At 37.3% G+C, this 12,181-nt stretch overlaps 1 protein-coding gene across 1 annotated transcript in view; it reads right to left on the bottom strand.

The window, feature by feature from the left end:
• The window catches only part of LOC133991020 (receptor-type tyrosine-protein phosphatase N2-like), a gene marked incomplete at its 5' end in the record, with an annotated part of 213,070 nt that overhangs the window by 6,319 nt on the left and 194,570 nt on the right, over positions 1–12,181 (bottom strand). The window contains 2 exons of the mRNA XM_062429469.1: positions 6,014–6,078; positions 10,425–10,478. Of these exons, the coding sequence (XP_062285453.1) occupies positions 6,014–6,078; positions 10,425–10,478 (119 nt within the window). The remainder of the gene's footprint in view (positions 1–6,013; positions 6,079–10,424; positions 10,479–12,181) is intronic.

A 12,181-nucleotide genomic window follows, 5' to 3' on the forward strand; every position in this document is an offset into this window, starting at 1 on the left:
TCACCATTTCTCCTCCTCCTCCTCCTCAACCACCACCTCCTCCCTCCTCCTCCTTTCCTCTTTCTCTTCTATCCCAATTCAGAAGAAACCAAAAAGCGCAAGAATTCTCTTTACTTTCGTCTTGTTGTGACACATAATAACACTTCTTCTTTCTTGCACGCATGAAGAGGAAAATGAATGGTGGGAGAACTGCTCATTCACACCATTTTCTCTTTCTGTTTCACAGGTTTTTGTGAGCTTTTTTTCTTCTTCTTCCTTTTAAACAACACAATAGACTCCCTTCTAGCCAGAAAAGCTGCAACACACAACTCACTGCTTTAGTTTTCTTTTTCTTTTTTTTGGGGAGGGGAGGACTTAACAAGCTGAGGGCTATTGTGCAGGTTCTGATAAACCTCAAAATGGACGGTATTAAAAAGGAGGGGGAGAAAAAAAATCGTCTTATTTGAGCTTTCCCTCTTTGCAAACCTCTCCCTTGAAGGAGTTGGTGGAGGCATGAAAAAAAAAAAAAGGAGTGATAGTATAGAAACCGAGGCCTCATTTTCAAGCTTCCCTCCTCAGCGAGACCCTCGCTTCAGGGTGGGTGGAGGTCGAGGAGTGGGACTTAGGAAGGTGGGGGGGGAGGGGTGGCTATACAAGAGGAGAAGGAGAGAAAGATATAAAAAAAAAGAAAAAGAAAGACAGGGCCCTTGAGGAGGCCGCGAAAGACCCCCGAAGGCCAAGGTTACCAGCTGGACCTGAAAAAAAAAGCGAAAAGAAACGGAGGGATGCTGAAAAGCTCTCCAGCACTCGATGGGTTTCATTCGATTCTTAAGATGAAGAGGAGGGAGGTGGGTGGTTGTGGTATTGGGGAGGATGGGAGGAGGAAGGGGGTAACATTAGAGAAAGGAGGGAAATGGGGCAGCCTTTTGGAAAAGAAGAAGAAGAAGGATAAGAAGGAGGAGGAAAAGAAAAAAAAAAACGTGAGAACCGCAGCAATACCTCCTCAACCCTGCAACACTGCCATAATTCTCGGACAAATTTACAATTCATTCCTTGGAAGAATAGGAGTGGGAATGGAGAGAAAAGGGGGGAGGAGGAGGAGGAGGAGGAGGTGGAGGAGGGAAACAGGAGTGATTTTGTGTCTTTGAAGCCTACAAACCTGGGGGCCTCTAGCTTCTTAGGGACGGACAAAAAAAAACCCAACATAAGGGGGAGATGGAGAGTTGAAGAACAGTGATGTAGTAACAGGAAAAAAAAAAAACCCAGCCTATTTAACCAGAGGAGAGTTTATGAATGTTTAAATCTTTATAGAAAGTTTAAATCTCCATGTTAGACATGATCTCTGCCTTTTTAATGCTGTTGGAAGAGGTATTCAAATCATTTTCTTAAGTATAATTGGCGTTACCACAATATAGAAATACAGAAATAAAAGTCCTGTATTCAAAATTTTACTTCAAGCTGATTTATTTATTTTGTTTCGGCTACTTTGGGTCAGCGGAAAATCCCCATTTGATATTGCTAACATATTAACAGCAAACACAGAGCAACATTAGCAACAGTCTAGTCTCTCTTTTTAGCTCTGTTTTGGTCTCCTCCGACTCCTGAGGAAGATATATCTGTCTCTTTAGCTGCTAAACGCTCGGCTATGTCTGCTGTTTGCTGCAGAGCGGGTAAAGTGCAACGCAGCGGTTATTTTCACCACAAATCCATCCATAATTAACGCAATGACAGACTGTATGACTCATTTTGTCATGGGTTTTATACATTTTCTGTAATATAATAACTAAAAGCAAAAATCAGATGGGGGTCCGTGGTCTAATATGTATCAGTTTAGGGGAAAAACTTTGAGACTTGAAGTAGGCGTATCATAGCTTTTTTTTGGCTCGAAATAAGGTTTCTAACAAAACTTGATTTTATATATATTTATTCTATTTTGAGCTACTTTTACTATGTACTACTTTTACTGTTTTAAAATGATTACTATTTTTTCCCCATCTTATAATACATTAATGTTTCTTTTTATTTCCTCTCTCTTTTTTGGTCTTTTTTTTAAAACATTGCTTTATGCTCCTTTTAGGCCCTTTTAATGCGTATGTCATTTATTTTGTTTCTTATTTCTTATTATTAGATTCAACTAAAGCAGTAAAGCTGTAAAAAACCAAAACAATGAGCTGAAAGAAGCTAAAATGCTTCGTAGAGGTGGATAATAATTCTCTGTGGTGTTGTAACTACGAGCTACTCATTTTATATTAAACATAGTCATTTTACTTATTATTAATATAAAGATATAGATAAAAATACTTAAAATATTGAGAGTGTAGCTTTACCTACTTCCTGTAGGTAACGTTCCTAAAAACGTTACATACTGTCGGGTAGTTTATGTTTTTAAAGATGATCCAAAAATATCTTTTCTTTCCTGAGCAGATACCAAAGGAATGAAAGAGCAAATCCACAAAAATCCTCACTGATATTCAGATGAAAAGAAGAGAGAGAAAAAAAAAAAACATTTAAATTCGTCAGCTGTTTCCCAAAACAGCAGGCGAGACATAAAGCCTCATGTCATCACTGTTTTTTTAGGGATCCAGTTTTGGGGATTTTCGGTGTTTTAACTTAAAGGATTACACACTTCTGTACGAGTTTAGCAGATTCTACAACGCCTTCAGGTTTACGAAGCCTCTTCAAAAGCTATTAGATAAAGTATAATACAGACGGCTCTAAAATAACTCCAAAACAAGGCTCAAACCTTTATCCTCTCCACATCACTCTTGTGTTTTCTAACTGAGATCTCAAGTTGTTTTTATCGGAGGTGAAATCCTCTCTGATCCTCACATAAACCTCTCTAACACATCCTAACCTTGGTCCATTCGGTTCTCCTAAAATTGTCCGTCTTCCATTTAAAAAGAGAAAACAACTAATCATATATTGTGTTTAGTTATAAGTCAAAGTGCACTGTGAAGCTTTTTTTTTTTAAATCAGCCTTATTCACACACCATTAATCCTGAAGCCAAAGATTAAACTCTGGTTTTACAAGCTTTAAAATCTAAACTTTAAAAAGCAGCGAGTGGCTTAAACATCACCTTAAATTATATCTGAATGATGGAGATACTTCCTCCTCTCTTTCAGGGCTGCAAGTTAGCAGTACTGGTTAGTGTGAAAACAAGAATTTGTTGCTATAAAGTAGAAATACAATTAAATAAGACGTCATAAAGTTAGCAACTCCAAACAGTAGCAAAAGGTATGTTGCTTTCACAACTTATAAATACTCTAATACAAATTCTGACTGTTCATACATACTTAGGATAGCAGCATGCAGACTAACATATTTCAATATTTGCTTTGAATGTGGACTAAATGTGTCAGCTCCAAAAATATGTATATATACATTTAAACCTTTATTTTATTAGATTTGAGATGTAAAAGTGTGTATTGTTTCCTGTTTGTACAATAAAAGTAGTAAAGTTGTCACATCTGCTACATGACATGACTGCTCTGAACACCAAAGCAAACTGGAAGACTGTTTTTACTCAAATTCACTGATGATATTTGGTGTCTGCTCCACTCTGCAGCGACTATAGTTCAATTTATTCCAAAAAGTTGTTGTTCTCCTCTACAATAAAGCACCAAAACAATGTGAAAACGACTCAATGTCTTCCACATCCTTTTCTTTGGGTTGGCAAACAAAACATTTGAAGCGAATGAAAAACTGAAAGAAGGAAAAACACTGTTGAGAACTTTGGATTCAGGATGGAGATAAAAGGGTACAGAGGATGGCCCCCTCTAAACCCCCCCCCCCCACCTACTTCCATCTAACCCCACCCTTTCCTGCTAGGCCCCTGGGTGCTAGGGAGGGGCCCCTGGTCACAGTGTGACAGCCTGGGAAAAGGCCCCCGATGCCCAACTGACCCTTTGATCTGGTATTAAAGACCCAGGAGCTCGTTCTGCTACAGCAGCAGCACCACCATGGGACACTTCACACACACAGTCACACACACATAAAAGGGAAGAAAGAAGCGAAAAGATACGTACACACGTAAAATCAGCTAATAAACTAACGACAATTTTGATAAAGTTCAGTTAATGATAATCTAGTATGGTCCGGTCTTAATGGCTTCACGTTTTTACACAAGTTTAGATTGTTCGGGTTAATTAACTCTATATTGAAGTAGTTTTGTACGTCACAACTTCAGTCTTACATACTGTAGTTCAGGGCTGGGCAATGAATTGATATTTTATAGATATCGTCTTTTGGAATATTGTAATATCGCGATATGGAATAAGTGTCTTTTCCTGCTTTAAAGGCTGAATTACAGTAAAAAATGTCATTTTCTGAGCTTAACAGACTGTTCTATTATCTGCCTTAGTCATTATATCCACATTAGTGATGATTATTTATCAAAAATCTCATTACGTAAATATTTTTGAAAGCGCTGATACTCAAAATATCGAGGTATTTGGTCAAAAATATTGTGATATTTGATTCTGCCTATATCGCCTAGCCCTAGTGTAGTTATTACTCTTAATTCATGAAAAAATAACTCCTTAGCTACCCGATAAAAACTTAATATAAACACAACTGTGATGCAAGAAGTAGAAAATGTTTTTTATTTAAAGTATTTTAACCCAACCCTATCTGTGAGAAATGATATATTTAACTAAATAGTATTCTCAGTAATGTTAATTGCCTGGATTATGTTTACAGGCATCATTTTTTTGGCGGTCCGAGGTCGGGGTCGATGGTGCTCATACAAGACATAGGACTGAGCCCCAAGTGTGGTTAGATTTGGTAAAGATGAGTTAAAGATTGTCATTTTGCTTTAATGTTAATTACAAACTTGTATCTGTATTAAATCAAACATATTTGCAGTTGTAATTCAGTCGTATATGAGTGTAATTTCTCGGAAAAAAACTTGCAATGACAGATTCTCCTATTTGAAGAAGCAGGCCTTTGTGATGTGTCTGATGTACTTTTCATTTGTGGAGGATTGCACGTTTTCCTCATGTCACATGTCAAAGATCTGAACAAATGCAAAGCCACTAAAAGAAAAAAGACAAACTCTGATCTATAAATGTAAAATCGAGCTTAGAGAATGGCCTACTTTTCCAAAATGATGAAGTACAAGTTACTTATTACCACAAGAAGGAATCTGAGTGCTCTATAAAATGGACTTCAATCACTTCAGGAAATGATCATTTAACATCCCGTCATTAACTTCCACTGCAGCCCCATGGAGTATTCAGTCCCTTTCATAATCACCACACTGTATTTATTGTATCATGTTGTAATCACTGTAATTATCATGTGCTTACTAGGTGCTTAAAATGCACTGGCTGTGAGTCCTGATGACACTTCAGACTTTATAAAAAGGCAGGAACATACTCTACTATTTGACAAAGCTTGTAGTTTTCCACGTGTTATTTTTCTTTTACCTTTATCAGTTTTTTTTCTCTCTTATCACAACCATGAAAGCCGCTTAGTCCTTCTCCTGGATTTTAAAAGTGCTTTATTGGCACAAAGGAAAGAAAGAAAAAAAAAAGGGGGGGGGGGGGGGGGGGGGGGTAGAATCAAGCAAACTGCAGTATGTTCCCAAAGTGGCATTAACTGAGTTAATTAATTAGCAGTAATCAAGCTTAAACTAATGGATAATAGATGTGACTGTTGGTTTTCTTTGGCTCATATACAAATGATATGGGTGATTGAGTGATATGGGTATTTTTTTTAGTGTGCAAGTGAAAATATTTATTACATAATTATCACTCTAGTTAAGTTATTAATGAGTATTATTATTTTATTCTAACCTTTCTTATGTGTGATCATTAAATCTATCTACAATAAAAAAAAACCTTTTCTCTTTTGTCTTTCATGCTGTCTTTAGTTTTTTCTTTAGGGTGCAATTTACACACTGTTGACCAGAGTGGGGGCAAAAACCCAAAAAACACCCAAAAAACAAAAGGTTGCCATGGTAACGCCTCTCCTCACAGCAAGAGAGGGTGAGAAGGGGGGAAAAAAACAACAAAAAACCAGGCAAACACCCACCTTTAGACATCTTGTTGAGGACCATGTCGATCAGGACGTAGGTCCCAGATCTTCCTGAGCCGTCACTGCACGGTTTGGCGAGAGACAAAGGCACAGAGAGGGGGGAAGGAGGAGGAGAGAGAGAGGGAGAGAGGGGGGAGACAAAAAATGTATTGAATGTTACAGTTTGGTGGAGAAACTCATATTATCTTAAATAGCTGATTAAGTATTTTACCAGTCATCAGTTTAATATAAGTTTGATACTACTTTGTTAAATAGTTCAGATCTTCTAATGCCATATAATATATTTTTATTTTATTTTCATTTGCCTGTAATCAATATAAACATGCACAGTAGTTTAAAACCTCTTGATTAAATAAACTTTACAAAATTAAAGAGAGTATGTACAAGTTTCACTGTTTCATTAGCTGCTTTAAAATGTATTTCATTCCAAAATATAAGACTTTAAACAGGGATCTTAAACCCTGTTTTGTCTTCATACATTGCATAAAACACTCAGTAATAACATCAACACAAAAAAACCAACAAATAAATGGTCTCAAATAAATCTATTTTTGTAAGAGTACATATCTTATTTTTAACTCTAGAATAAACCTTTTAAATGGATTCATGGTCAATTTTTAGCTGTTTAAATCCTGCAGCTACAACTAATCCAACAACAACCACAACTAAATCACTTCCTGTTCCAACTGCACACATGTATCAACCAAAAAAATGAAGCTAAAAACGTCCCACTAAGGAATTTCACATTAAACGTTCAAAAACACTGTGAAAGCCTCACACACTGTTATAAAGGTCAAAGCTTTTATAAAGCTTTCAAAGTATTTAAGTTCATTGGAGTGTCACCTATGCCCTTATATTAGTTATACACCAGAATAAAGCCATTAATTGATTTTTTATTGTGATTCATATGAATGTCCCGTATGAAAAAGGTCACACGACCAGCATGATGTGATCTAATTTAAAGTGTTTTTTTTACCATTGTTATAAAGAGTTATTCACGTTTTTAAATATTTCTAAGATAAAAATAAGTTGCTCATTATTCTATGTATGTATGCCATGGGTGTTTATATACATTTTAGGATTATTTTTCTACATTTTAACATTTTTTCATTAGAATTTTAATCGGGACAGTTACACTGAAGGACATTTTGACACTTTAGAGTTCAATAACTCCCTTAATTTAGCACTTTGACACAAACACACAAACCTTCTGGGTGAAAAGAATGGTAAGAGTTGAGTGTTTTAATATCATATTTATACATATTTATCTTTATACGTCTCATCTTTAACCCATAATCTGATGTCTTCAAGCACAATCTGCTCAGTCACTGTTTTTGTGTTGATTGTGACACCAGCAAAGCAAAAGCTACTGTTTTCATTTCCCTTATCACGCTTTTCCGTCATGTTATCTTACAGAATAAATGGTGAAATTTAAATAAAGCTAGTAATCAGATTTTGAAATGTTAGACGAAGCGCCGACAGACTAACTGCTGACACGTCTAGTCCCACGGCTGCTTTAGAAATTAAGCTGTAAAGTTATGAAATCTGAATAACGTTACACCCACAGATTCACTATAACACAACTTAAGCACCTTCAAGTTATTGTTTTTTGGGTTTTTTTTGTTGCAGCTGATAGTTGTCGGAGTGAAGACGGATGCAGCCTGACTCCTGTGTTAAGCCGGTGAGCAGCGGCAGTCAGACAGATTAATATGTTGAGGTTTATGAGTCTTCTAATGCTATTTCAAGGGGATAAACAACTTCAAAGGCGTATAATTATGAAACAGAAAGGCTGAAGTAGGGTTTTTTTTTGGTCATGAATTAAATAACATCAAAACATAACCCGTTTAACAACAACAGGAAAGCTGCTGCAGAGTTTTTTTTCTCTACTTCGTCTTCTTTTAGATGTAGGATGAAAGAATGGATGTACGTACATCTTCAACAGACAGATGGATGAAAAAAAAAAGAAATAGAATTAGACTCTGTAATGTATGTGGAGAGAATATTTTGTATCCTAGATTTATTTCAAGTGTTGAAAATTGATGTCTGCACCCCTACCAGTCTATTTCATGGGCTGGTGTAATCCAACAAACTCAAGTGTGTGTGTGTGTGTGTGTGTGTTGTGTGTGTGTGTGTGTGTGTTGTGTATTCTGGCATGTGTCCATACTTATTATCATATTTCAATTTAACCAGGGCCTTGGTTCCCCCCCCCCCCCCCCCCACCCCCCCCCCCACACACACAAATACTGTATATTCCAAGACGCCCAGTGGCAGTAATTGTGCAGTACCACCACAGTATGATCGTGTGTGTGTCTATGTGTGTGTGTGTGTGTGTGTGTGTGTGGTGTGTGTGCATTCAACACAGCATCACATTATCACTCTGATCTCAGACAGTTTGTTTATGTCCATGTGTGTGTGTCTGTTAGTGTGTCTGTGTGTGTGTGTGTGTGTGTGTCTGTGTGCGTGTGTTTTTTGTGTCTTTCTCGTACAGATTATTACGCCACGATTAGATCTGTCGTATCGCTGCACCTCGCCAGGATCATTACAAGGCGATCAAAGATATGTGTGTGTGGTGTGGTGTGTGTGTGTGTGTGTGTGTGTGTGTGTGTGTGTGTGTGTGTGTGTTTGTGTGTGTGTGTGTGTGTGTGTGTCGGCAGAAGCCCGAGGGCTGTGAGTAAACACGTCAAGATGTCTGCTGCCTCCTCTCACTCCATTTAAAATGAGAGGCAGGGAGGGAGGGCCAGAGAGAGAAAGGGAGGAGGAGAAATAAAATGAAAAAAGATAGAAGAAGAAGAGGTAGAGAGGATAGAAGATGAAGCTGAAAGATTGGAAAGAGACAGAAAAGTAAACTCAACACATAAACTAGGAAGCGGAGAATGCTGCGTGATTATTGAAATTCTGCATTTGCACTTTTCTGTTCCCTCACTTCTCATCCTGATTGCTCGACTCTTCTCTCCGTATACATTACGCTGATAAATGGCTGCGCTCGGTCGGCTTTGACAAACTCGCCCGGAAAGCGGCTGTTAAGTGAAAGTCTCTGCAGGATGAACGTCGCTACATCTTTAGACATAATTTGCTGGTTTGAGTTTAAGGCCTAGAGCTCAGATTTTAGAGAGAGACAGTAGTTACAAGAGAGAGTATCAGCTCTAAATCGTCACCATTACAGTTTGCTTCTATTTGAATTGTAGGTAACAGCAAAAACTGAACGCTCTTGGAACTAATTTTAGACCAACAGTGATGAGATTTCACTGAGTTTCATTGCAGGTCTGGACAATCAAAATCTGTCTTCAAACTTAACTCAAAGCCAGTTTTAGATGTGGCACGTTTGCATACTAAGTCAATAAGAAAACATGAATAAATGCAGCACAAATCGATGGCAAAGACACATACATGCCAGCTGAAAACATTCCAACTTATTTGAGAATTCCTGCTTTTTTCCTGAAGCTGAATGACTCAATTTCATAATAGTAGCTAGCAATATGTTGGCTGTCCGGTAGGCACAGTGGCTGTTTGTGTTGAATAAACACAGGCTGCAAAAACACCCCAGAGGTTTACAATTGTGTCCAATCTGTATTCAGCTTAACAGTGATAAATGTTTCACTTAAATTCTGTCCTGACAGCTGTTGAACTTTGGTTGATCCAGCTGCCAAAAGGACAGGTTCCTGTTCTGGTGCCGTCTGGAAATTTAGCTGAGAAATGTACAGTTTCATCATCCTTGAAGAGCCATTACGCCATATTTAATAATAGATCACTTAGTGCATGAGCGAGCAGACAGGCGTAACAGCTATCTGTTATGAAAGTTGATTTTGTTCTATAATCTAATCATTGCAGGATGTTTCTACAAAGAAAAGTCAGTAAAACATTGATTTTCTTTCGCTAAATACCAATTAAATTATGTCTCACTGGTCTTATTTCTTCAGGTGGTGGTATGCAGATGTGACTGCACACACACACACACATAAACACAACAGCTGCAACCCTGCCTACTTCTATTTACCCCTCTCTCCCACCAGCTCCAACCGACACACTGTGAACTTTGAAGTGCCTCCAATTAAAAGTCACCCTCCTCCGCAGACAGTTTGTCAAATTAAATTGGAACTTTTTCCGCTAATTTCTCATTTGAAAATGTTTGTCGACCTCACTGACGAGTGACACGAGAGCTGGCGAGGAAACGAAACGATGGCGCGGAAAAGAGGACGAAAACCCCCACAAGGGAATCGCTCAAGTTCAGCTTCATCCGAGCCAACATTAAATCAGTAAAACGTCTGTTTATCTGCTTCTTAACAGAAATAAGTGCTTGATGCTTTATGCAGTGGGCAGTGAGAGCAAACCACATTGTATAATCCTTAAGTCAATTCAACAATTAAACATTAAGAGAAATTCAAACAGTTTTAGTTATTATTATACTTGCCTGCAGTGGACTATGATAGGACACGAGCGTCCCCGGTAGCACTTGTTAACTTTCCTGTGAAAGACAGAAAAAAAAGAAAAAAAAGAGAAGAGCTCAGTGTTAACATCACAGGTACAACAAATCACACAGTTAGCACATCACTTCTCTGTGGGGTATTTTTAAATAATAACAAGAACAGCACAGACCTTGTTACTGTACGTTTGAGAAGAAAAATAATGAACCCAAAATTGATTTGAAACTTAATTAGTTAACTTAATGAGTTACACAATATTCAGATCACTAAACACATATTTTCTAAACTACATCATTATTCTTCCAAGTGCCAAACACTAGTCCATACATTTACTATAAGAAGGTATATGTATGTATCTTTTTTTATGAATATGAACCCAAAAACAACAGTACAACAGTACAGTGCTTGTCCATGATAGAGAGAACGTCTGTGGTGAATTGCAGGCGTTCAGTCAAAAATACCAAATATACAACAGCATATTTAAATAGAAAGCAAGCCATTAAATAAAAATAAAAAGAATAAGTCACAGAAAATCTCTTGTGTGTACCCTAAAGTGTCCTGAGACTGGTGAATAGTTTGGTTTAAACGAAAGATTTAAACCAAATAAAGCCATAATAACACACTCTAAATGTGTTATTTTCTGCACCTCAGTTGTCTGGATTTGGATGAAACATCAACTGTGTCTCTTTTTTAACATGAAAAACATTATCTTAAGGGTGCACCATGAATTATATGTAATCTTTAGCATATTAAGAGTATTTTCCTAATAATAAAACCATATTTCACATAAATCCTTCTGCTTCCTGTTCAAAAGACGACCTCAGCTTCTTTGGGTCAAATTATTTTTCTTTGATTTTAGTACCAAGATTGAACATTTTCAAGGTAGTTTTGGTCTATCTGCATTTTATTCCTTCTAGCATATGATCACATATCAAACTCTGGAAGAAATTTTACCCAAATTTGTGTCTCATGATGGTTTATTTAGGACAGGTGTGTAATATTTAGTGGCATCTAGTGGAACATACTCGGCAGAAATATAATACAATATTTAGTAGCATGTTTTTTACTATAATCCCATGAAAATTAGAGTGAAATCATCAGTCATTTTTGTTGTCTTAGCGGCTCCCCTTCCACAGACAAATATACAGTAGCCCAGATGGGACAAACCAAAAACTGGCTCTAGAGAGTTTGAGAGTTTTGTGGCCACTATAAGTTCTCCTACACACTTAAAAGGTAAAGGTGAAAGGAGGGTAGGGGTATTAATTTGGCTGCAATCTGCAACCTCACCACTAGAAGTCACTAAATCCTTCACACTGGTCCTTTAAAACGCCACACATAGCACCTTTAAGAACGATATATTTACTTTAAGGAAAGCAACAATGTGATATAAACATTATTTTGAAATGAAATGAATAAAATAGTGCTTATTTTCTTCCTGAAATGTATTTTTCAACAAGTCTTGATGTTTTCGTACGCTCAACTTCTATTCGGAGGAAGAAAACCATCACGTTGCTGTATCGTAATATTCCACAGAGAGATATATTTGCATCTGTGTTTGTTGCTTCTCCCACATGTGCATCAAAAAGTAACACAGTTGAGAGCTTCCTGAAACTACGCGTATGGAAAACAGTACATCCCTTTTTTTTCCTTCTTAAAATGCTGTAAAAACTTCACACCTTGTCCATTAAAATGCATCGAAGCCAGTGGATCCACACACGTATCCAGCTGGTGTCTGAGCGAGAAG

This window comes from Scomber scombrus, chromosome 11 (assembly GCF_963691925.1).
Source record: "Scomber scombrus chromosome 11, fScoSco1.1, whole genome shotgun sequence".
NCBI classification, from domain to species: Eukaryota; Metazoa; Chordata; class Actinopteri; order Scombriformes; family Scombridae; genus Scomber; species Scomber scombrus.